The sequence below is a fragment of the Puma concolor genome, chromosome C1 (assembly GCF_028749965.1).
Source record: "Puma concolor isolate L17-30 chromosome C1, mPumCon1.1.hap2, whole genome shotgun sequence".
Classification (NCBI taxonomy): domain Eukaryota; kingdom Metazoa; phylum Chordata; class Mammalia; order Carnivora; family Felidae; genus Puma; species Puma concolor.
This window is the reverse complement of record NC_141674.1, coordinates 79,417,738-79,443,770: the sequence shown is the minus strand read 5'-3', so window position 1 is coordinate 79,443,770 and position 26,033 is coordinate 79,417,738. Positions and strand designations below refer to the sequence as shown.

Here is a 26,033-nt window from a genome sequence, read left to right as displayed (position 1 = left end):
AAGGTAAACACAGTGAGATGGACAATATGATTGAATACGAAATATGGAGAGAGAGAGAGTTCCAGACTAGTAAAGATGTCGAAGAGCATCCACAAAATTCAGGGATAATGAAGAGAACAATACCATGTTATCATATAGCACCTGATTCAGGCTAAATATGGTAAATATACCTTAACCACTGAATAAATAACTGATTACCTATTCCGTACATGGGATAGTGCCAAAAATCACAGGACTTACAATTTACTTAGGAAAGCAAGCCATTTAATTGCAAAAAGGTAATAAATATAGAAGTTTAAAAATAGAGCAACACACCAAAGCAACTATTTTCTTGTTAGGACACAAAAAGAACCATAACATTTAAATTCAATGAGTCTTAAGCATGATGATAAAAGACTATGGAAAACATAAGACATTTAAAGAAAAAACTCAAAGTATTTTAAGTAGACAGATCTAAAACCAAAACTACTTTTATGTAGACAGGTCTAAAAACAATAACCTTATCTCTTGGTTTTTTTTGAAAATCAGTACGGCCACTGGGCATTTTACAAACTGTTTTATAAGGTGTGTGATTCAAAAGTCCAAGCTGGTTAGGCAGAGAAAGATCTTCCAGGATGAGTTTTTCAGACCTTGAGAGATTAGAGGTATAATCAGAATTTTCACTTGGACTAACACTAGAGAAAAAAGAAAAATACATTTTAATTCCTAGATGATTTAAGTAGTCACTCCAATTTCTATACATCAAATAAAAAAACAGAAAGAAAAGCACCTGAAGTGCTGCTGGAAATCACATTCAGTTCTGAACTTAAGGCAATGTCACAACTAAATTTCTTAATAAAGTGTAATTAGTTTTAAACTAACAATCTGTGTAGTCTAGAGACTATACGCTAGAATTACTTAAGATTCAAAAAAAGAGTCGGGGCGCCTGGGTGGCACAGTCGGTTAAGCGTCCGACTTCAGCCAGGTCACGATCTCACAGTCCGTGAGTTCGAGCCCCGCGTCAGGCTCTGGGCTGATGGCTCGGAGCCTGGAGCCTGTTTCCGATTCTGTGTCTCCCTCTCTCTCTGCCCCTCCCCCGTTCATGCTCTGTCTCTCTCTGTCCCAAAAATAAATAAAAAACGTTGAAAAAAAAATTTATAAAAAAAAAAAGTCAAAATAATAAAAGATTAACCCCGAAACATATATTTTATACTGAGTCCTAATACAGTAAAAGTGTCAACTTAATGTACAAACACTTCCCTAATATTTCTACTTTTTCCTTAAACCAAGGGTTACATTAAAAATTACAGAAAATTGGGGTGCCTGGGTGGATCAGTCGGTTAAGTGTCCGACTTCGGCTCAGGTCATGCTCTCGCAATCTGTGAGTTCCAGACCTGTGTCAGGCTCTGTGCTGACAACTTAGAGCCTGGAGTCTGCTTCAGATTCTGTGTCTCCCTCTCTCTCTGCCCCTCCCCTGCTCTTGCTCTGTCTCTCTCTCTCTCTCTCTCAAAAATAAATATTTTTTTAAAAATTACAGAAAAACTATTTCCTATTCTAAATATGTATTAGAAACAAAATATATAATAATGAAATTCATACATTTTACATTCATAAAGTCATATTCTAAAGTCTACATATGATTTTACTTACTTACCTGGATAACTCTTCCCCTAAACTCTGCAAACTCCATTCTGTTATCTTCAGTTCATGTCTTAAAGAAGCAACATTTGCAAGCAAACTTTCTTCTTCATGGTCTTTATTACAGTAGTCTGATGAACTAGATTCCATTTCTTAAAAAATGAAATGAATTTCTTGTACCTTGATGGAAAGAATCTGTGGTGTCAGTCAAAATACTCTCACAATAATAGAATTTAACTCATTATTTTTCTATTTTCTCAAATGATGTGCAATCTTTCATAGTAATTTAAAACAAAACAAAACCCCAGTAACAAGGAAATTCTCTGCACTGTAAAGCCATGCAAATGGAAAGTTCAATAGAATATCAGTGAATCAATTTTTTATTATATAGAGTCTAGTTATTCTAGTCCCCCTTCTCCAAGCACATTTAATCTTTCTAACAATTGTGTGCATTAAGTACTTTTATTCTACGTCAAAGATGAACTAAGAATATGACAAATTAAATAATTTACTCAAGGTCATACAAACTGTCAATGGTAGAAACAAGATTTGAACTGAAGTCATCAGGATCCAAAGACCTTTTAATTATGTTGCACTGCAATTTCTAACTTATTATAAATCAATTTCAATATGAGCTGTTTGAACTTACATGCTCAAGTTACAAGGTCCGAAAACCTGATAAAAATGGTATCATTATAATCATTCATATTTTCTTAAAAGCAATTTATTACCAAGTAAAGTTTAACTCCTTCTCCTATTTAAAATGGTTATAAGGTTTAAAAAACACACACAGTCACATCACAACCATAAGGATCAAAATGGCATTTAGCAAGTTAACTCATAGAAATACATGAAGAAAAGCTTTTCTTTCTTCAACTGATGACGATCTCTGGAGTTGTGAAATTCTCTACTAAATAACCTTTGCAAATAAAAAATCATAACTAAAGGCCACATTTTGTTATTAATAATTAATACATAAAATCATTGCTTCAAAGTATATATTAGTAACTAATATAATAAAAACTAAGGCTTTAAAATCTTTACTACTCCTCTAGATCTTTCTGCATCTTAAAATTACATTCTTCTTTCAAATCCCATTTACCTTTGTCATTGTAGCATCTCTCTCTCATTACCCTTCTAGAATTCTGACCACATCCCAAGCTCCAAAAGGTTAGGAGTCCTGTGTATTATGTTCAGGACTGTAAGGCACTTGCAGAAGTTCAGTATGTTCGGTGAATAAATGATGACTCCCTAATTGCCCTTCTTTCCTTTCATTGAGCCAAAATAGTTTGGTAAATTTACTTCCCACTCAAAATTTCTCAGATGTAAGGAGGAAGATTAAAAAGAAAACCCTCACCTTATTGTAAGAAACTGTGGCACGAAATTAAATGAGACGCTATGTCATCAGAGAGAAAATGTTTCTTTTTTCCCCTTTCGTTTGCACAAATTTGTTTCTGCTTAAGTGAGAAGACTCTCCCATACAAAAGTCAGTGGATCAGGTCCCCATTCTGCTCTATCTTTTCAACATCTCTAGCCTCCTACAGGATGGTGAAGGAAAAAAGGGTACAGACAATTTGGGTAAATTCTAAAATGCCATTCAATATTACGTTTCAACTAAATCAGGTTTTGGGTCCAACATCTGTGTATTTTAATGTAACAATTCCCTAACACTTCAATACCAACGAATATATTTGCTTTTTAACTTTTTTTCTTATTAGAGCATTTACTGTCAAAGATTTTTTTTCTTCCCTCCAACTTACAGTAGTTATAAAAGTCTATTCTCACACACGTGGCAAAGTATTTTTGGCCCTAATAACGTGTTTGTAGCTTTACGCACGCATACCCATCAACACCGAAGAACAAAGTGTTCTTTATAAACCTTGCAAGTAATAGGATGGGTTGTAGTCTTAAAAGATTCCTCATTTGGCAAGATCAGAGATTTATGTTGTATTGTCCTGTTATCAACTACTCTCAATTTGACAGAATTAATCCTACATTCATCTGGAAGCAGCAGAGAAAAACATAACCTCTTCCTCCCCGATTTCTCAAGTAAAACACAACCCTGCAGAGCAGCCAGCGCAGTAAGGGTGAAAACGAAGCGCTTTCGAGGGTGCTGGGAGGGAAAGGAACGTAACTCCAGGTAGGCCTGTTTCTACCCTCCAAGGAGCAGTCACCACCCAAGCCGTAGTTGGGAGACGGACCCACCTGACAACAGCGCACACCGCGCTCTCATCCGCGTTCGGAAGCCTACGACTCTCTACAGAGCTCGGGGCGTGGAAGCATCAAACACTTGACGCGGTGAACAAACGAACCACAGCCTCACGGAGTTCGAACCGCCGCGGGAGCCGTTGGGGACACGCCTCCCGGGCCTCAGACCCGCCCCCTGCGCAGGCTCTGCGTGAGGTGACGCCACGACGCGGGGTCGGTCGGGGATAGTGATCAGCGAGCGCATCCAAGCCCGCTCGCTCCGAACTACATTTCCCACAATTACTCCTACGACGCCCATTGGTGTGGGGGAAGCCATGGGAACCTGCCTCCCGAGTGTGAGGCGGGGCGCGCTCACGCCGGGCTTGAGGGGGCCGAGGCCGAGGCGGGTGCGGAAAAGGACTGCTGGCCCCGCCCCTCGGTCCCTACCCTTTGGAGGCCGGTGTTTCCCGCTCTGAGGGATCCTGTGCCGCCGTCGTGGCCACCACCTGGGGTTGCTTCAGGCTTCAGGCTTCAGGTTTCCCTGCCAACCACGAGGAGTCCAGGGAGGAAAAGCGGAGCCTAGGTGCCAGTCACGCACACCTCCCGCGTCTCTTCTAACCCAAGATCGCCCCGGCAGGGATGGGCGTCAAGATCTGGCTGCCCTTCCCGGTGCTCCTCCTGGCCATTCCGTACCCAGTGCTGCTGCCGGTGGCTGCCGCCTTCACTCCCTCCTTAGACAGCGACTTCACGTTTACCCTTCCGGCCGGCCAGAAGGAGTGTTTCTACCAGCCCATGCCCCTGAAGGCCTCGCTGGAGATTGAGTACCAAGTAAGTGCGGAGAGTGAGCCAGCCTCCTTTATCCTAGCTACACCGTCTTAGCCTCTCACCCTCTTAGAAACTTCTTGTGGACTGCCGGGGTGGTGAACAGGGGAGGGCCGCCTGGGTGGCCTGCCAGCTCGGCGCAGGCGCACGAGGCTTCGTTCTCCTGGGGCCGGGGACCGAGAAGTTAGGCGGGACCTGGAATTCACTACCCGCCTTCTCCCCTTTCCTCTGGTCGGAAAGAGGCCAACACTGGTGATCTCGGTGGTTTCCCTCTTTGTTTCATAATTCACCCATCGCCTTGCTAACCAGCACATGCTCCGATACTGGGAATTTCGCAATACAGGACTGATAACACGTTCTTCTTCATCATTGCAGATGATGACACTTGTTTTGTTACCCCCACCACGCTCACCCAATTCCGGTATTATAAATGTTCACTGTCATTGCTTCAGCTAAGGATTTTTGAATTGTGAACATGTGATTATCACTAAATCCGATTTTGGAATATTTTGAAAGGAGCTATTGATGTATTTAAGGGTACATTTCCTTCTCAGATATTTATTTTTAAGCCAGGTAGTATCTAATTGTATATTAAAACTTTATAACCTTTCGTTCAGTATTGTAAGCATTTCTCCCATTGTTTTCTTTTTAGTGTCTGCATAATAATATGTAGGGATTTGCCTTAATTGATGTAGTCATCGTGGTAGAGGATAATTTCTTAGAAGAAATCTTGTTAGTTCAACACAGCTAATTTTGATGTTTCTAGATAGCACTGCAAAAAAAGATGCATTGGTGTGGTTCGCCTTTTAATTTTTCACAAATTACTTAATTTATAATAAGATGTTAATTTTTTTAAGTTGATGTAAAGAATCTTTTCAACAACAGTTACTGTCACGTATAGAGCAAAATAAAAAGTTATGTAGAATTTATATCGGAAGGAACTTTAGAATTAAATTATAGATACTTAAGGAAAGCAATAGCGCAGTATCTAAGGTTACATAGTGAGCAAAACTGAGACTAGAACGCAACATCTATTGATTACCAGTGTGGTTCAAAAGTTCATTTACCATATGCCAGTAATTGGCGAGGGTTGGGGGTGGGGGGATGTGGGAAGAGTGTGGACGAGAAGACCCACGATGACACGGACAAAAAAAAAAAAGTTCCTGTTTTCAGGGATCTTATTATTTAAGGGACACTGGCCAATAAATAGGTAATTTCAATAAAGTATTGTTAAGTGCTGTAGAGAAGAGCCACTTCTCTGGGGTTTCAGAAAAGAATTCTGGAGAAAATAAATTTGAATCTAAAAAGATGCTTAAGTGAGACAAGAATGCAAGGAAGGAGGGGCAATTTCAGGAAAAGGAACAAAACGAATAGTATATGTATAGTATGTTTTGTTGGTGGGCAGTATGTGGACACAAATGCTGGGTCTTTATTAGACTTTAAAACTGTAAAGTCTAGGGTGCGAGTAGAAGTAAAAGAGATTGGAGGTCTCAGAAGGCTGGATGGATCAGGATCATGAATCTTAACCCAACGTGGGCCATGAAGCCATACTGCATGGCTTTGCCCTTGTTCTGTACAAGGGCCATTGAAGATACAAGCAGCATGGTAACAGTCAAAACTGTTTTTCAGATAGGTCACTGGGTACAGTGTGGAAGATGGATTTAAGGAGGGCAAAATTAGAGGCAAGGAAACCAACGGGGGGTTAGTGAAATAATCCAGGTAAGAAAACAATTTGTCTTATTCAAAAATTCCTTAGTATTAATACAGGTATTAGGGAGGAAATGTATATTAACTACTGACCTCTTGTGATTATCATATAAGACTTCTAGAGATAAAATGCCTGGTTTGAAATCTTAACTCTGTCACTTAGTACCTATGTGATTTTGAACAAGTTACTTAACCTCTCACTTGTAAAATAGAGATAATAGTAATTACCTCATAGAGTTGATTTGAAAAAATGAGTAAATAATTGTTCATAGGTCATTCCTGACACATAGTAAATAGGCACTGAATGTTAGTTTTTTTCTACATTTACACTTCTTGAGTTAAATAGCTAGCTTCATTTAGCTTTACACTTTCCATCTTTAGTCACTCTTAAAGGGACTGTTCCCCCACTGCATTCCCCCTAAACAATATAGTTGTTCTTGGGTAGGGGGGGAGGAAAATCATTTAATGTCTGTAGTCCTAGACAGTGTTGGAGGACTTTCTAGGGTAAGGGATAATCTTCAACTTTTTGTGTGCATTTTCCAACTCCATGATTAATTTTCCAATAACAATAAGCTACTGCTTTTTGTTTTCATTTTTAAAATATCAGAGAACAGACATTGCAGACATTACCTTTGGGTTACTGTGACATATTGAAAAATTTTAACCATTTCTTACTTTTCAAGGTTAAGAGGATACTTCTAAAATAATTGACCACACCCACATTATATTATTAAGTTCTTAAAAACTTTTTTTTTTTTAATTTTTTTTTTCAACGTTTATTTTTTTGGGACAGAGAGAGACAGAGCATGAACGGGGGAGGGGCAGAGAGAGAGGGAGACACAGAATCGGAAACAGGCTCCAGGCTCCGAGCCATCAGCCCAGAGCCTGACACAGGGCTCGAACTCACGGACTGCGAGATCGTGACCTGGCTGAAGCCGGACGCTTAACCGACTGCGCCACCCAGGCGCCCCAAAAACTTTTTAATGATTTTTTAAAGCTTATTTATTTTATATAAAGTACCAGTGTGAGAGGGGGAGAGAGAGAATCCCAAGCAGGCTCTTCACTGTCAGCACGGAGCCCAACAAGGGGCTCAAACCCACAAACCGTGAGATCATGACCCCAGCCAAAGTCAGATGCTTAACTGAATAAGCCACCCAGGACACCCCAGTTCTTTAAAAAAAAAAAAAAAGAAAATTTTTATGTTTATTTATTTTTGAGAGAGAGAGAGAGACACAGAGTGTGAGCAGGGGACGGTCAGAGAAAAAGGGAGGCACAGAATCCAAAGCAGGCTCCAGGCTCTGAGCTGTCAGCACAGAACCCAACACGGGCCTCAAACTCACAAACTGTGAAATCATGGCCTGAGCCAACGTTGGCGGCTTAACCGACTGAGCCACCCAGGCGCCCCAAGGACACCCCAGTTCTTAAAATTTTTAAATGTCAATACACATATCTTATGACTAAAATAGATCATTCATTTAACTTTTTAAATCATTGCTGAGTGCTTAATTTGTGTGAGCACTATGCTAAGCGCTATGGATACAATGATGAGTAAAAAAATAGTGCATGTTCTCATACTCATACAATCTAGTGTGGAAACAGGAATCAAATTGTTACATAAGTGTAAATTGTAACTCTAATGAAGGTAAGTATATACAGCTATGAGAGTATTTAATGGGAAGACTTAATTTCATCTGGAAATTGAGAGAAGACATTCCAGTTTTTTCTTTTTTTTTCTTTATCTTTTTTTTTTTTGAGAGAGAGAGAGAGAGTGCGCGCGCGCAAGTTGAGGAGGGGCAGAGAGAGAATGAGACACAGAATCCAAACAGGGCTCCAGGCTCTGAGCTGTCAGCACAGAGTCCCACCCGGGGCTTCAACGCAGGGCTCCAACCCACAAACCGTGAGAGCATGGCCTGAGCTGAAGTCGGATGCTTAACCAACTGAGCCACCCCGGTTCCTCCAGAGAAGACATTTTAGAAGTAGAGTTCAGATCTATAGAAAAATCAGTTTTATTAGGCATAAAAGGAGTGAGCGGAACAAGGCGATTGGTAAAAAGAATACATGTGCCACGTATTGAGGAAGAAGACAGAAGAAAGCCTTACAGGAACCGAACGACTGTTAAAGCAACAGCACAGACTAAGGAAAGTGGCACTAATCTTTCAGTGAAATCATCAGGAAGTTTAGTTTCAGATTATGATTTTTTTAAATAAATATTTTACATCTTAAAATTGTATTTTATGTATTTTTAAGTATATTCTGTATTCTTAAATATCATTTTAAACAATTTCATTAAGCCTGACAGTCACTACCAATAATCTCTTTTAAACTTTGTTTTACTGAAATCTTTGTTTAGTTTTGTTAGATCTCTTATTTTCTGATTTAATGGGTATCTTTTTTTAGTTTTTTAGAGAATAATTCTTTGAAAATACTTTAAGTCCTTGGACATCTAAAAATGTACTTACTTTTTGCTTTCACTTTACCAAATATTTTTTGTTTTAATTGGGATCATTCAAGACATGGCTTCATTATGGTTTTTTGCATCTAGTATTATAGATAAGAATTCTGATGCCAATCTCAATTTTAAAGTTTATTTATTTTTGAGAGAGAGAGTTAGCATGAGAGAACAAGTGTGAGAGGGTCAGACAGAGAGAATCCCAGGCAGCCTCTGTGTTGACGAGGGGCTCAGTCTCACAACCATGAGATCATGACCTGAGTAGAAATCAAGAGTTAGACGCTTAATGGAATGAGCCATCCAGGTGCCCCCATCCCCCAGTTCTTGTTATTTTGCAGTTCTCTACTACTTATCATTGGAAGTTTCTAGGTTGTTCTTTTTAAATCCTTTGGGAAAGTCAGTAGGATTTTTACTCTTTTTTTCATTTATCCTGCTTCACCTCTATTAGTCCCTTCCAGTCTACAAAGATTTTTATCTTTTGAAGCAAAAATTTTTGTTCTCTTATTTAATGATTTCCTCCCTTCATTTCTCTTGGTTGTCTTCTTTGAAATGCTTGTTAGATATTTGAAATCTTTAGCTCTGTCCTTCATGAATGATCTTAAAATTTCCCTCATACTTTTCATCTCTATTTTTTCACCTTGTTCTGAGAATTCCTTGGTTCCTTCCAGTTTGCTGATTTTTAGTCTCTATCCATATTTATTCTGCTATCATAGCATTTGTTAAATAAATTTTGGCAACATTTTTTAATCTTTTTGAGAGCTTATTTTTCATACTAGGAACCTCATTTTTTATGGGTTACACATTCCTGAATTTCTCTGAGGATGTATATTCATCTGAGGAAACATTTTAAAGTCTGTTTATATTAACTATTTTTTCAGAACTTAATCCTCTCAGAAAAACCAATAACATGAAAAATGGGGCATTGATTTTTTTTTTTTTTTTTAAGTTTATTTATTTTGAGAGAGAGAGATTGAGAGTGCAAGATGGGGAGGGGCAGAGAGAGGGAGAAAGAATCCCGTGCTGTCAACACAGAGCCTGATGCGGAGCTCAAACCCACCAACTGGGAGATCATGACCTAAGCTGAAATCGAGTCAGATGCTTAACTGACTGAGCCACCCAGGTCCTCCGTGGGGCACTGATTTCAACAAATGTCTCTAGTCTGTTTCAGTGAGAATGTTGAGATTGATAGCTATTGGTTTCTAGTGTTGTTATGGAATATTTATATCATTATATATATTCTTCATTTTATTGGGATGTAAAGAAGAAAAAGAATTCTGTATATTTAGCTAGCCATTTGAAACTACTACTGTTGATCAGTAAGTAGAGCACAGGAATAGGTAATTTTTTATATCATTCCATTAAAGCCACCAGAAAAAATAATAAACAAAATAGAGTGAAATAAGAAAAAGATTAGCTATTGGAGGCGGATTGCTGAGTTCAAGTTTTGACCATGCCATTCATTTGCTGTATCACCTTGGGGAAATTATTTCTGTATGCCTCACTTTTTTGTTTGTTTGTTTTCTGTTTGTTGGGTTGATTGTTTCTTCTATTTATGTCTTGATGATAATAATAAGACCTGCTTCTTAGAATTGTTGTGAGGAAATTAAACCACATGAAGCCCTTAAAACAATGTGTGGCATACACTCTAATTGTTAGCTATCATCATCATCAGGACATTTTGGGATTGTAAAGGAACAGATTGTGTTCTTTGGCCAGTAAACAAACAACCTAGTTGGAATATTCAGTTCATATTGGGGAATAATAGGTGAATACACTGAAGTCAGTTGGGGTCAGATCATGGAAGTTTTGAGTTCTGTGCTAAGAAATAGCTAATTATTATTTTATTGAAGATAAACAGAAAAGTTACATAAGTGTGCCCTAAATTACCTAGGTAAGGTCTATCATTTGAACTCCCTTCGTGTTTCTTTCCACTCTACAGGGCCTCTCAACCAAGGCACCATTTTAGGAAGATTATTTCAGTAATATTTATAAGGCCTAAATTTAGATGCTGGCAACATGAATTGGTAAGAAAGTTCCAAAAATGAATGGAATTGAATGGATGGTCTTTCTGCTCTTTCCTAGCCCTTACATGCATCTTGTTGACTTTCCTACCTCTCTAGGTTTAGAAAGAAAATCATTTCGTCACATGATCTACTTCATATATTTTTTATTCTATTTATAATGTGTTCTTCCCTTTTGTGCTTTTCTACAGGTCTTAGATGGAGCGGGATTAGATATTGATTTCCATCTTGCCTCTCCACAAGGAAGAACCTTAGTTTTTGAACAAAGAAAATCAGATGGAGTTCACACGTAAGTAGTAATCCCTTAGTTGAGTTTCTTGGGCTGAATAATATCAATGTGCTATCTGCAAGGCAGGGAAATTTAGCACATTTGATGATACTAAACATTAGTATTAAATGATTCCATATGAACATTTTAAGCAGTCTTTGAGAGTGGCCTAGTATAAACTAAAATGTCTTCCTTTAACTTTTTTCCCTTTTTTTAGGCATATTGTATTAATCCTAACTAATTTCTTTCTTTGCTTTGGTTAAATAGGATGAATGTGCCCTAGGTGTTGAATTCAGTCTGTTGTGGAATTTTAAACCTGTTTTTCTACTTAGCACAACCTTTCCATTTTAAGTTACTGTTTAGGTATATAGTTTTGGGTTTTTTTTTTATAGTTTTTAGGCTATAGTTTTTTTTTTAGCTGTTGGCTATATCATATTTGTCCACTGTTCCTTTGCTTAAAAAAACAAGTACAGTGATGCCTGGGTGGCTCAGTCAATTAAGCATCCAGCTCTTATGATCTCACAGTCATGAGAACGAGCCCCTCATCAGGCTCTGCACTGGCAGCATGGAGCCTGCTTAAGATTCTGCCCCTCCCCTGCTTGTACTCAGTCTCTTCCTCTTTCTCTCAAAAAAAAAAAAAAAAAAAAAAGTATAGTATGTCTTTGTACATATGTGTCGTGTATGTATGCCTCTTACTAAGGCCTCATTCTTCTTAGATAATTAGAAGATATGATAATAAAAGATCTGACCATAGGAAGCCAGAAAGGAAGAAAATAACTTGTTACAAGTTTAGAGTTTAACAAAAGGCTATATATGCTCTCTTACATCTCACTTCTCTTTGTTCGTATCTTGTGTGTTTCCCTCTTCCATTCTATTATTCTACTGCAGCACTTTGTTTACTCATTGCATTAAAACTAAATTGTGAGTTTGCAGTTAGAAGAAAAGCAAGTACAGTCTAATGTTTGCCATAAACTAGGCTTTGCATTTTATATGCTTCTAAATTAATCATTCTAACTCATTATGAGAGATTCCTTGATTCCTCAATTCTCATTTTACAGACAAGGAGGCTCAGAGAAGTTAAATTAAGTCTGCAGGGATACACATTTATTAAGAGGAAGCAGGATAGGGGCCCCTGGGTTGCTCAGTATGTTGAGCATCTGACACTCGATTTCGGTTCAGGTCATGATCTCACATTTCTCATGGAATCAAGCCTGAAGTCTAGCTCTGTGATGGCAGTGCATATCCTGCTTGGGATTCTCTTTCTCCCTCTCTGCCCCTTCCCTGTTCAAGTGCTGTATGCCCACACACTTGCAGGGCTCTCTCTCAAAATAAGTAAAAACTTAAAAAAATATATTAAGAAGTTAATATAACTAAAGATAAACTTTTGTTTAAATCTAATTTTTAGAAGGTAGATTTGAAATTTGGTGTAGTGATTAAGAGTGAGTTGTACAGCCTGGTTTTAAATACTGGTTTCACTGTTCACTAGCTGTGTAACTTTCATTAACTTACTCTAGTGCTCTATGCCTCAATTTCTTTTTTTTTTTTATTTTAACTTGTTTTACTTTTTATTTTTTTAAGTTTTCATCCAAATTAGTTAGCATATAGTGCAACAATATTTCAGGAGTAGATTCTTTAGTGCCCCCTACCCATTTAGCCCATCCCCCCTCCCACAACCCCTCCTGTAACCCTCAGTTTGTTCTCCATATTTATGAGTCTCTTCTGTTTTGTCCCCCTCCCTGTTTTTATATTATTTTTGTTTCCCTTATGTTCATCTGTTTTGTCTCTTAAAATCCTCATGAGTGAAGTCATACAATTTTTGTCTTTCTCTAATTTCACTTAGCATAATACCCTCCAGTTCCATCCACATAGTCGTAAATGGCAATATTTCATTCTTTTTGACTGCCGAGTAATACTCCATTGTGTGTATGTGTGTGTGTGTGTGTGTGTGTGTGTGTGTGTGTATATCTCACATCTTCTTTATCCATTCATCCATTGATGAACATTTGGGCTCTTTTCATACTTTGGCTATTGTTGATAGTGCTGCTATAAACATGGGGTGCACGTGTCCCTTTGAAACTGCACACCTGTATCCCTTGGATAAATGCCTAGTAGCGCAATTGCTGGGTCATAGGGTAATTCTATTTTTAGTTTTTTGAGGAACCTCCATACTGTTTTCCAGAGTGGCTGCACCAGCTTGCATTCCCATCAGTTTCTTTATTGCTAAAATGATCATGATAAATGTTAAGTTGGTAAAACCATAGAAAAAGCAATAACATGTACCTCAAGAGGACTGTGGTGAATAAAAAAAAATTAATACATATAAAGTGCTTAGAACAGTGGCCTGGCATATCTAAAGAACTCAATAAATGTGAACTTTTATAAACTCAGTCTTTTCTCCCAATGGTTTAATGAGAGGTAATTCTGTACAAGAAAGCAAGATACCTTTTCTTCCTAACAGTTCATTTTATTTTATTTTATTTTTTTTTTTAAAGATTTTTTTCTTTTTTTTTTTTTAACGTTTATTTATTTTTGGGACAGAGAGAGACAGAGCATGAACGGGGGAGGGGCAGAGAGAGAGGGAGACACAGAATCGGAAACAGGCTCCAGGCTCTGAGCCATCAGCCCAGAGCCCGACGCGGGGCTCGAACTCACGGACCGCGAGATCGTGACCTGGCTGAACTCGGACGCTTAACCGACTGCGCCACCCAGGCGCCCCCTAACAGTTCATTTTAATTTATTCCTAAAGGAAAGGAGGAAATTGGAGGAAAAAAATGGCAGAAATTCTACATATTTTCTATATTCTCAAATTTAAAGATAAGTTACACTTTTAGTTTCTGTTCATAACTATCAAAGAAAAAGCATAGTTCCAAGTTTATCAATCTAAACTGACTTTTTAAATTACTATTTCTGTATTAATGGTTTATACAAAGATTTTTCCTGAGCTCTGCATAGGTAAAGTGCCATTTTAAAAAGCATTTTAGGGGCGCCTGAGTGGCGCAGTCGGTTAAGCATCCGACTTCAGCCAGGTCACGATCTCGCGGTCCGGGAGTTCGAGCCCCGCGTCAGGCTCTGGGCTGACGGCTCGGAGCCTGGAGCCTGTTTCCGATTCTGTGTCTCCCTCTCTCTCTGCCCCTCCCCCGTTCATGCTCTGTCTCTCTCTGTCCCCCAAAAAATAAATAAAAAACGTTGAAAAAAAAAATTAAAAAAAAAAAAAGCATTTTAGAGGCACGTGGGTGGCTCAGTCAGTTGAGTGTCTGACTTTGGCTCAGGTCATGATCTCACAGTTTGTAGGTTCAAGCCCCATGTCAGGCTCTGTGCTGACAGCTCAGATCCTGGAGCCTGCTTCAGATTCTCTGTCTTCCTCTCTCTCTGCCCCTCCTCCACTTACACTCTATGTCTCTCTCTCTTTCAAAAATAAACATTTAAAAAATTAAAAAATAAAGCAGTTTAGGGGCGCCTGGGTGGCTCAGTCGGTTAAGCGGCCGACTTCGGCTCAGGTCATGATCTCACTGTCCGTGAGATGGAGCCCCGCATCAGCTCTGTGCTGACAGCTCAGAGCCTGGAGCCTGTTTCAGATTCTGTGTCTCCCTCTCTCTGACCCTCCCCCGTTCATGCTCTCTCTCTGTCTCAAAAATAAATAAACGTTAAAAAAAAAAATAAAGCAGTTTAACAATAAAATTTAAAAATGTAATAAAAAATTAAAACTTTAAAATTTAGAAATATATATAAAAATTTAAAAATTAAATAAAAATAAAAAATAAGAAAGTATTGTTATTGAAAAGAGTATTATAGTTGAGATATTCTTTCCCCTCATTCATTCATACATGTATTTAGTATTCACTATCAATTACATGCCACATACGCTGGTTAACAAAGATGAATAATTGGGGGCGCCTGGGTGGCTTAGTCGGTTGAGCGTCCAACTTCGGCTCAGGTCATGATCTCACAGCTCGTGAGTTCGAGCCCCGCGTCGGTCTCTGTGCTAACAGCTTAGAGTCTGGAGGCTGCTTTAGACTCTGTGTCTCCCTCTCTCTCTGCCCCTAACCCACTCGCATTCTGTCTCTCTCAAAAATAAACATTAAAAAATTAAAAAAAAAAATACGAATAATTGTAATAGCTAGTACTTGCATAGTGCTATGTGCCAGAAATATTCTAACCATTGTATAGTAGAAAGCAAGAATTGTTTGTTTTGGGTTTTTTTTGGAACACTGCTTTTTTTATTTTATTAGAGTTTATTCATTTGTTTTGAGAGAGAGAAAGAGAGCACAAGTGGGAAACGGACGGAGAGGAGAGAAAATTCCAAGCAGGCTTCTTGCCATCAGCACAGGGCCCAACACGGGGCTCAAACACACCAACCATAGGATCATGATCTGAGCTGAGATCAAGAGTCAGACACTTAACTGACAGCCACCCAGATGCCCAGAAAGCAAGAATTTTGATCTATCCTGCCTCCTCTAATTTTTTTTAATGTTTACTCATTTTGAGAAAGAGAGAGCAGGGGGGAGAGGCAGAGAGACGGAGAGAGGATCCCAAGCAGGCTCCACACTGCTAGCACAGAGCCCATGAGATCATGACCTGAGCTGAAATCAAGAGTTGGATGCTCAACCAACTGAGCCACCCAGGTGCCCCTAGCTATATTAACTTTTTTAAGGCAACTAAAATAGCTGTTATGACACTGAAATAGTTTTTTTGTTAAATCCTTAAAACAAATACTGTCCTTCCAGAAGGCAGGGTTAGGAAAAATGTCTCCAGAGCTACAAACACCTTAAGTAACAGCTATTGGCTGGCACTTTTGGGAATGAGAAATTTTGTGTGTGTGTGTATTTTTCTAGACAACTGAATTAATACCACCCTAACTTACATGAGAACTTACCCATTTTGGATGACTTATGTTCTTTATTCTAATTGGAAGGAAAATTAACTGCATTTCTTATTTGCTAATATTTTGTATCATTTGTAGTAATAAAGTTCCTTTCTACTAAAAGTAATTAACACAGATTTAGAAAGAGATTAGTATAGGAATGACTATAAAGTAGTAAACATCTTTTTTTTTCATACACATGCATAAGTTCATACATGTCAGTGCTTGTCAAACGTTTTTCATTTTTACCCTTGTCCCCATGCACCCTTTCTAGACTTTTATGCCTCATCATCCCATGAAATTTTAGAACCAATTTTTTTTACCTGTGTCTTTATCTGTACACGTAAAAAGAGTAGGTACAGAAAGCTTCCCTTTTTTATCCATTTCAGGGTTAAAAGTGGCTAAATAAAGTTGAGTTAAATAAAATAAAGACTAAACAAAATTAAGAGTTACATTAAAAAGTGATTAACATTGAATTATACTTTACAAATAGTCATAACATTTTTTTCCTTTTAAAATTGTTCCCCACTGTATTTGCCAGTATATTCTTCAAGCTTCTTCCAAAGGTTAAATACATCCTCACAGACAAAGGTTTGTCATGGCTGAGGAGATTGCAAAGAATGCAGACAGGCTCTGAACAGTATTACAGAAAAGAAAGATCAATTAACTCGAGAGTCAAAACCAAACTTCGTCTATGCGTATGACAGGCTTATGTGATCATAGGCAAGTATTTTAATTTATGTGAACCTTATTTTACTTACCTTGAAAAGGTCAATTATGCCTAACTTCGAAATATGATGGTAAGGATTAAAAGAGATAGAATATGTGAAAGCAGTGTGCATTTTTTATTGGGGGTAGATAAGCATTTAGTATTTTTTATGTATAGTATATATGTTAAAATCCAGTCAAATTACTGAGGGCTTATCTCTTATGCTTCAAGTTGGAAACAGGTGGACTGACTTAAAAAAAGGAGAACCACATGCTGTAGTGACAAGGCTATAGAAAATGAAACACGTACCTCAGTTTAAGCAATCCATTGTATTGGAAATAAGAAAATTTCAGAATCATTTAAACCAACCTTCCATGAACCAGTCCCAACAAAAACTAAAACTCAGTTTCAGTGGTTTTTGTGGCCAGCACTAGTAAATGTCATTAGCCTATGCAGTATTTTTCTTGTTAAAGTTTAAAAAAAAAAAAAATAGGAAGCCACTTTGCTAAAGTAACTGTGCCCAGGCCAATTATCTTGAATGTGAAGCTAATGAGACCAAGATTAAAAGTATAAATCAGCTGTGAGTGGCATTTACACAGTAAAGGGTAATGCCACTGACAGTAAAGCTCTGGTTGTTGGCTACTGACCTCATCCTAACCTTTGTAAAGTATGTTATAAAAATATTCTTTTTTTTTTCAACGTTTATTTATTTTTGGGACAGAGAGAGACAGAGCATGAACGGGGGAGGGGCAGAGAGAGAGGGAGACACAGAATCCGAAACAGGCTCCAGGCTCCGAGCCATCAGCCCAGAACCTGACGCGGGGCTCGAACTCACGGACCGCGAGATCGTGACCTGGCTGAAGTCGGACGCTTAACCGACTGCGCCACCCAGGCGCCCCATAAAAATATTCTTAATCTGTAGGAGGCCTGGAAGAAAAGCATTTGGAACAACCCATCACTACTTTTGAAAACAAAACTCACGTTAGAGTTATCTCAATTGAAGGTTTGTGGTCTTATTTGCATACAAATTGACTCATCATAAGTTACTTTTAATAGTGTGTAAATATTAAAGATCATTTTGAGGTATCATGTATCTATGTTTTTAATCTTATCCTTTTCCAAAAATTAGGTCAAGACCTTTAACCATAATTTCCTGAGCCAATGCCAAGCACATCTAAGTTGCAAGTATTTGAACATGGATATTAACAAGTTACCTCTTTCCCAAGAAATTATAAATTATCTTTCAACACTAAGGAAATCTTTCTGTCAGCAAACTGTCCAATTACTAATGTAAACCATGTTATTTCTTTTTCTATCTATAGGAATTTTTTCTTTGATCCTAAATAGAAGTACAGATAACTGAAGACATACACTTTTTTTAATACAGGATAGAGACTGAAGACGGTGACTACATGTTCTGCTTTGATAATACATTCAGCACCATTTCTGAGAAGGTTATTTTCTTTGAATTAATCCTGGATAATATGGGAGAACAGGTGCAAGAACAAGAGGACTGGAAGAAATATATTACTGGCACAGACATGTTGGATATGAAACTGGAAGATATCCTGGTCAGTATGATCTTTTAATAAATAAAAATTATCCACAGGCCTGACTATGTGATAGGCACAGAAATAAGCATTTTCTCTGCATCATCTCAGGTAATCTTTACTTATGAACTCTGAGGACTATTTATCCCCATCTTTCCAATGAGGAAATTGTGCTTTAGGGAGCTTAAGTAATCTTTCTTTCATATAACTAGAGAGGAGGGAAATCGAATTTGAACATAAGCTCTTAACCCTAAAACTCTCTTAGAATATTCACAAACAGAAGAATGTAATGATCTATAGTGTACTTGCACATAGAATAAAAGTGAGTAATTTGTAAACCCTTAAGATGTAGAGGCATTTTCCTCACAGCATGGTTTTTATAACATGAAATTTGATATTACTTGGTTAATTTGGGAACACTGTTTATATTACTCAGACCAGACCTAGCAGTCACCAGAAACTAGAACTACATTCAGGAGTAAAAACTCTTAGAATATGGCTTGTTTGAATTTCTTTACACTTTTATCATTAACATGCATAGTGAAATGTACATGTTACTATTTGTTAATAATAGTACTAGTGATAGGGGGAATAGGTCAGTACCTTCAGCCACAGATAGATGTAATCAAATCATAGAATTTACTGAGTGATATTTGTAAATAACATATATAGCTGTATGATAGAAATTCCTGCAGGAAAACTAACATGGTTTTGCAAATTGAAACTGTGTAATCTCTAATACTTTTATAACCTAACTTTTTTTTCTTCTTATAATATGGTATTTTGATCACTTGAGGTTTATTAGGAAAGCAACTATCAAATTATAGAAGAGACCTATTATATGTAGATCAGTTAGCTTAAGAAGTTGGAAAATTAAACAATCGTGTATGTGTGACTGCTTAGTAACTGAGCTCTCAGAGCCTTGGTTTTCTCACTTGCCAAATGGAGAGAATACCTCTAGAGTTGTTGTGAGGATGAAATATGATCTAACATGTATAGAAGTGCTTTAAATGGTGTCTGGTACAAAAAAATGTTAGTTTTCTTAGCTCTTCCACGAGTGTTACTAACAATACAAACTGAAAGGATTAAGTTTGATTGGTATGAATTTTTACCATAACAGTTATTTATCTCACCATTTCCCATAGATATATATTTAAAATCTCAATCATATTAACTTATTCTTCCATTTTTATTTTGCCAACAAGAACAGTAGTACTTACATTATTCTTATTAGTACTTCACTGCATTCTCAGGAGATTGAATTCATTCACATGGTTAAACAAAATGACCAGCAAGTTCAGACTTAAATATGGTTTAAGTACTTGTAAGTCCTTTTTAAAGAAAAATAAAATGTCTTTCAGCTTTACTTCCCCAAAATTTAGTTTCATAACAGCAAACTTTAATAAATAATTTTGTGTTTGAGTATCATTTCTATAATATTGAAAAGAATTATGCATGATCTTTTTATTTGGGGATCTGAATTCTTTATTTTTCTAGACAATATTTGCATTACTAGGTTACCATTCTTTACAAATAGGCCTAAATGATAAATACTACACTTTGTATTTTTGTAGGTTTAGCAGAAGAGTCTGAAATTTTGAGTATAGTTTTTGCTTAAATGAGGACCTTAAGCAAAATGACTATCCAGGAAAGTCTGTTTCTAGTTATTTTCTTATTTTTGCCATAAGTACAGTTGACTGTTGAACAATCTGAGATTGAACTGTGCCATCTACTTACACACAGATTTTCTTTAGTAAGTGGAATGTAGTACTGTATATGCATTTTCTCTTATGATTTTCTGAGTAACGTTTTCTTCTCTCTAGCTTACTTTATTATAAAAATACAGTATATAATACATATAACAAAAAGTGTGCTGATTGTTTAGGTTATTAGTAAGGCTTCTGGTCAACAGTTGGCTATTAGTGGTTAAGTTTTTAGGGAATCTAAAGATTTACATGGAATTTTAACTGTGCAGGGCATTGGCATCTCTAACCCCCATGTTGTTCAAGGGTCAACTATGACATCATTTCAAACCTCAATTTTATCTTATATTCATATAGCCCTTTTATAGTTTTCAAATCACTTCTCACCAAGACCCTACTATAAAAATACGTTTTTCAGAAGATGTACAATTTAGAGTGCATCTTAGTAATAAGCTTTTACAAATGTGATCTTGGAACATTTTTTAAAAAACAGATTTGATTATACTTTGGGATTTATAATATACATATCAAAAATTGGAATATTTTCTAATTTCACTACATTTTCTGAGATAAAAACATTGGGTGTTTTGCTAGACACTACACTGGGCCAGACTAACATTCAAAGAAGAAAATATAAACCCACAGTGCATTATATAAAGACAAATACCTAAACACTGTTATCAGTTAGGTTTTTTAAAAACTTAGTTATTTTCTTATGGTTGTGAGGGCTGAGAAAGAGGTAATGTATGTAAAACCCCTGGTACTATACCACTCAAATAGATTTTCACATTATTTATTTTCAATTTACAGTAGCTTTGCTTCTCTGTTAAATAACTATTTATAAAAAAATAATTTAAATAAACCAGGAGAACTATTACATAAACTTACAGAGATCTTTAGGTAATCCAAGTAGCACCTGTCCCTTAATTGTTTGGATATAAAACTAATATGAATGTCAGGGTACTGTGAATCACATGTTTAAATTGGCTTAAATTTACTGAGCATTCTTTTATAGTAAAATTATTTTATTTATCTCCAGGAATCCATCAACAGTATCAAGGCCAGACTAAGCAAAAGTGGTCACATCCAGACTCTGCTTAGAGCATTTGAAGCTCGTGATCGAAATATCCAAGAAAGCAACTTTGATAGAGTCAATTTCTGGTCTATGGTTAACTTAGTGGTAATGGTGGTAGTGTCAGCCATTCAAGTTTATATGCTGAAGAGTCTATTTGAAGATAAGAGGAAAAGTAGAACTTAAAACTTTAAACTAGACTACTTAACATAAAAAAGAGAGATGGAAAAATGTAATACACCTTACAGTTAAAGTCCAAGACCATTAATAGTCTTTTCAAAAAAGATTTTCAGGTATTACCACAAGCGTGAAGCAAGTATAATTTTAATGTGAAAGGAAAGTCTTCACTTTCATCTGTGCAAGTAGTCTTACTGCTTCAGTTGTACTTAAATATATAACAAATATTTTGCAGAGTATAGGTATAATTGAATGAAGCCATATTAATAACAGCATTTTCCTAAGTTTGAAAAACTTTTGCAAATGTCATAGGTAATTTAAATAAATGAGCTTTGGGCCCAAATGCAACACCAAACAATGTTTTTAAAGATTCTCTTACCTAGAAGTTTCTTTGTAAATTTGGCAAATACAAATTAATACAGGTTTTCAATATATTAAAGTTTCTTTGTAAATGTGGCAATTATAAATTAACTGTGTAAGTTTCCAGTATATTAAGTTATAAATCATCTGAGAATTACCTAATCATAGATTGGAATAATCTTTAGAAAACAAAAACTCAACTTTTCTTTTTACATATGTATCTCTCCTATAATGTAAATAGACACATAGCTGTGAAAAACAGATTTGTGAGACTTTTATAACCAAATATATTTCAATTTAAAATATTAACAAAAAGTATTAGTTTTATAGACTTAGCTTACATTCCCCAAAGGCCAATATTTTCATAATTCTTAAATTGCTCAGTCATTATTAAAATTTGGAAAAATTTTCTCTTTGAAATGAAATCGCTCAGTCTCCATAGGGACACATTTTGTCTAGTCCTTAACTAAGATCTAGAATTTTGAAATTAAATGTGACAAAAAATACTTTTATATTACCTATCAGCAGTGTTATGTTAATTTTAACATGATTATTGACTTGGATAATACATTATTACCAACAGTTGTGAAGGAAAATATTGCTTTAAAAATCTAGGCCTAACATAAATAAAGATCTCCTTTTCTGAGTTCTTAAAATCAACAACAAAAAAAATAACAAAATCAATAAAGAAGAATTTGAGTAAGCTTGAGAACATCTGATCAAAATTAAGTTCACTTAAATAAACTGTAAGTATCTAGAATCTGATTGGTTCACTAATGACCCTATCCTAAATAATAATCAGACTAAATTCCAGTTAACTGTAGAAACTCTACTTGGCCATGGCTTTTATTGTTTTACAGTTGTTTTATTCTGTTTTGAATTGTCTTTTATAAGTATTCAGGTATATTTTATGAAACAAACTCTACTGTAAGATTTAGCACTGGGTAAACATATTACAACTTTTATTATAACTTTCATTAAATTACTTTTCTGATCACTTTATTTATTGACATTCAAGTAAGGATTGAAAGCCTACAGAATCCCAAATTTAGAGCTGATATGTGAATAACTTTATATAAAGTCTCTGACATCCTTCTTATTGGGTCTATGGAGTCTTACTCATATACTAGTAATTTAGCTACATTAAGTAGAATTTTTAGGTTTTATCGATTTGTAATACTGGTTAAGACAAATATGAGTTAGAAACAATCAGCTTACAAGTTTGAATATAGCACCCCTCTGTATATTAGTACTGCTTGAATTCTTAAGCAATGATATCAAGAGAATGGTTTATTAATTTACAGTCAGAGTGGTACAAAAAGATTTATTTCCCTCCTTATGCCTTTGGGAGAACAAAGGTTAGATATCCCTACTCTGAAGCTTTTTAAAAATGAGGATTGATTACCTTAACTGACCCAAGAAAATGCTTTTATGTGTCCAGGAGTAGCACCTGAAATACAGGCAAAACAAGGGCCAATAATTGCCTATGATATCCCATTCCCCCCTTCTGTTAAACTCAAAATGAGAAGCAAACTTACCATACTATACCTAATACAACAGTGCAGATCTAAACTACTGCATCTTTTCTATAAAACTGTGATTAAGAATTCTACCTCTGGCTGGCTACTGTACTGTACTGATTCCTTACCTAACAATGAATTTGTTACATCATGTACGTATGATTCATGCCACTGATTTTAAACCTGTGATTCAGTAACTTCTTACCTTATAATGGCCTTATTTGGAAAACAAAGAATTTAGGAATACTGAGGACAATTTTATTTTTATAGGCACAAAATGAAGAGTGGGATTAAGAATGTTAACTTGTATTAACCAAAAAAAGTATAATCAGTGAACAAAGAACTAAATTCTTTGGCATATAGATTATCTGCCTCATGTGGTTTTTTAAATGTCAGTATTAAATTTTGAAATTGAAATTATGCTAAAATTAAGCTATCACATAATGGCTGATTTTTTCTTTGGTGTTTAGTTACATAAACTCGTAAAATACTGTAATATTTAAGGCCTAGAGTTTTATTCTCATTTGCATTTGGGTCATTAATGGTATGCTATTCTTTCAAGGTATAGAAGGTAAAGAAGTGGTTGAAATAGGAAGGAAATAAATTACAAATTGAAATGTAATTTTGTTAAGTAGGTTTATCCTTCTTAAGCATTGTTATTATGTCTTAAAATTAACAAAAATTGAGTACCTATAATTGTATGCCTCCCTAAATAAAAATTCTTTATCTGAAATTTAAAAAATGATTCAGCATGTAATAGCTTTTCATCTGAAGTGTAATACATAATCATTGTTGCTCAAATTGCTTTATAGTTGTTAACAGCCTTATTAAAAGAGCAATGAATACTATGCTGAATATACATAATAAAAATTACAGTCAAAGGAAATTTTACTTATCTGTCATTGTCAATGCTAAGCCTTAAAACCTTCATTGATCTCATACTTGGCCTTGTGTGCTCTCCCTTCCATTTGAAAACCCATAGTTCTCTGCACTTCCTATTGTAGGTCATTCTGCCTTGCATTGGATTTCTATTTATATGTGTTCTCTTATTCATCCGTTGCCCAAACATGCATTGTAACTATAAGGTGCTCAAAATACAGAGGGGGGAAAAAAGAGCCAAAGGTCGTCACTTCTGAAAGTTTGGAATGCTAAATAAGCACCCAAGGAGCTTGTACCACTCCTCTAACCCAACCCCAGAAATTGATTGCTTAGGTCTATAATAGGGCTCAAGAATCTTAATTTTTAACCAACACAACTTGGGATTGTGGTATCCATTATCCCTGGACCATTTGCTAACTGAAGGATCTTGAGAAATCAAACTTCCTTTGAGTCTATTTCTTTGTCTATAGAAACATTTTAGGTAGCATCTTAAATCTTGGTTAAAATCACATAAGAGTCCAATGCTTGGTGGAAATTAGTTTGTTATTGGTATTTCCTTACCATCCAGACAAGACACTCTTCCCCTCCAAGCTGATAGAATTCCTTAGGCACCTTTCTGCTTCTGCAGTGCCATCACTTTCAGGTGTCTGGGTTCCTGTAAGGTTTGTGTCATTACAAACTAGAGCTAGACTACACTTTACTGTATGTCTGGGGAAAGGGCATAGAATAAAGAATCCACACCTAAGATGATGTTACATGAAAGACAGAACACTGAGATGGGACTCTGTATCTTGTATCTGAAAGAAAAAAGCAAGAAAATGCCAAGCAGGGGAAAATTTGGAGGTCTTCAATGACCATGAGTCAACAGCAAAATGAAGAATCTGTTATCCAACACTCCCACTCCTGGAAGTTCTCAAGTGGCAATAATGATCAGATGTCAAAGGGTTCATTTCTACACTGGGTAACAAGTGGAAGGAGGGACTAATAAAACTAATGTTTCTACCCTACCTTTATTTCAATTCCAAAAGGACTAGTACTGTGCTATTTGTAGGGCAAAGCTGAAAGAAAAGGCACAGCTTAAAAAGACACATTTTGGAGTTCTATTTTGCTGGATTTTGCTTGGTATTCAAAACCAAATTGGAAACAAAAAAACACAATACTGCTGACAATCACACTCCAAAGAAAATCACGTTTAGGTATAAATCTTAGCAAATCCTGTACAAGATCTGTATGCTGAAAATTATCAAAAGTTGATGAAAGATCAAAGACCCAAACAAGTAGAGAGATGTACCATGCTCCATGGATTGGAAGGCTCAAAACAGTAAAATGGTCAATTCTTCCCTAAATGTAAATTTAACATTCCTATCAAAATCCAGCAAGGTTTTTTTGTAGACAGAGAGAAGCTTACTCTAAAACATATGGAAAGGCAAAAAAACTAAGACCAGGATGAAAGGACTAAGACAATTTTTTAGAAAAATAAAGAAAAAATGAATCAAGAATTAAGTCTACAGTAATCAACACTGTGTGATACTGGTGGAGGGGTAGACACATAATGGAACAGAGATTCCAGAAATACACCAAACAAGTCCAACTGATTTTCAATAAAGATGCAAAAGCAATACAGAAAGACAGCCTTGTGAACAAATAGTGCTACAGCAATTGGAACAGACAGGTGAAAACATGAACTTTAATGTAGAAAGCTATAAAGCTTTTCAAAAAACTGAGAAAATAATCTTCAGGACCTAGCCATTAGCCATTAGGGAAATTCAAGTTAAAATCATGAGGTATCACTACCCAAATGGCTAAAATAAATTACCAACAGTTGAAACTAATGTAACACTTTGTGTCAACTTATGTTTTCTAAAAGTTACCAAATGCTGGCAAGGATGCAAGAAAAATTAGATCATTCATACACTGCTGGTGGGATATAAAATGGTAGTCACTAGAAAATATTTTAGCAGTTTCTTATAAAATTAAACATGCACTTACCATGCAACCCAGCATTTATACTCTTGAATACGTGAACCTCAGAAATAAAAATGTTCATATAAAAAGCTGTACACAAATTATATATATAGCAGCTTCACATTTAACAACCTCAAACTAGAAATAACCCACATGCCCTTCAAAG

General features: G+C 36.2%; 2 protein-coding genes across 9 annotated transcripts in view; one reads left to right on the top strand and one right to left on the bottom strand.

The window, feature by feature from the left end:
• The window catches only part of CCDC18 (coiled-coil domain containing 18), a 116,686-nt gene extending 112,496 nt beyond the window's left edge, over window positions 1–4,190 (bottom strand). For 4 of the 7 annotated variants that reach the window (XM_086717577.1, XM_086717573.1, XM_086717578.1 and 1 more), the window contains exons 1-4: window positions 3,823–4,190; window positions 2,975–3,155; window positions 1,634–1,797; window positions 500–674 (exon numbers count right to left, since the gene is read on the bottom strand). In XM_086717577.1, coding sequence (XP_086573703.1) covers window positions 500–674; window positions 1,634–1,767 — 309 coding nt within the window. In that variant the 5' untranslated portion in view covers window positions 1,768–1,797; window positions 2,975–3,155; window positions 3,823–4,190. The remainder of the gene's footprint in view (window positions 1–499; window positions 675–1,633; window positions 1,798–2,974; window positions 3,156–3,822) is intronic. The other 3 variants (XM_086717576.1, XM_086717574.1, XM_086717579.1) reach the window with 3 other exon arrangements.
• An 8-nt stretch (window positions 4,191–4,198) lies between these two features.
• TMED5 (transmembrane p24 trafficking protein 5) lies at window positions 4,199–23,909 on the top strand. Of its 2 annotated transcripts, XM_025933766.2 has the most exons (6): window positions 4,199–4,632; window positions 10,995–11,092; window positions 18,029–18,212; window position 20,201; window positions 20,286–20,339; window positions 20,934–21,136. In XM_025933766.2, the coding sequence occupies exons 1-6, from the start codon at window positions 4,444–4,446 to the stop codon at window positions 20,993–20,995; spliced, it is 588 nt and encodes a 195-aa protein (XP_025789551.1). In that variant the 5' UTR covers window positions 4,199–4,443; the 3' UTR covers window positions 20,996–21,136. The 2 variants fall into 2 exon arrangements, with proteins under 2 accessions (XP_025789551.1, XP_025789546.1); XM_025933761.2 differs by lacking the exons at window position 20,201; window positions 20,286–20,339 and having other exon boundaries at window positions 4,212–4,632; window positions 20,934–23,909.
• The last annotated feature ends 2,124 nt before the right edge of the window (window positions 23,910–26,033 follow it).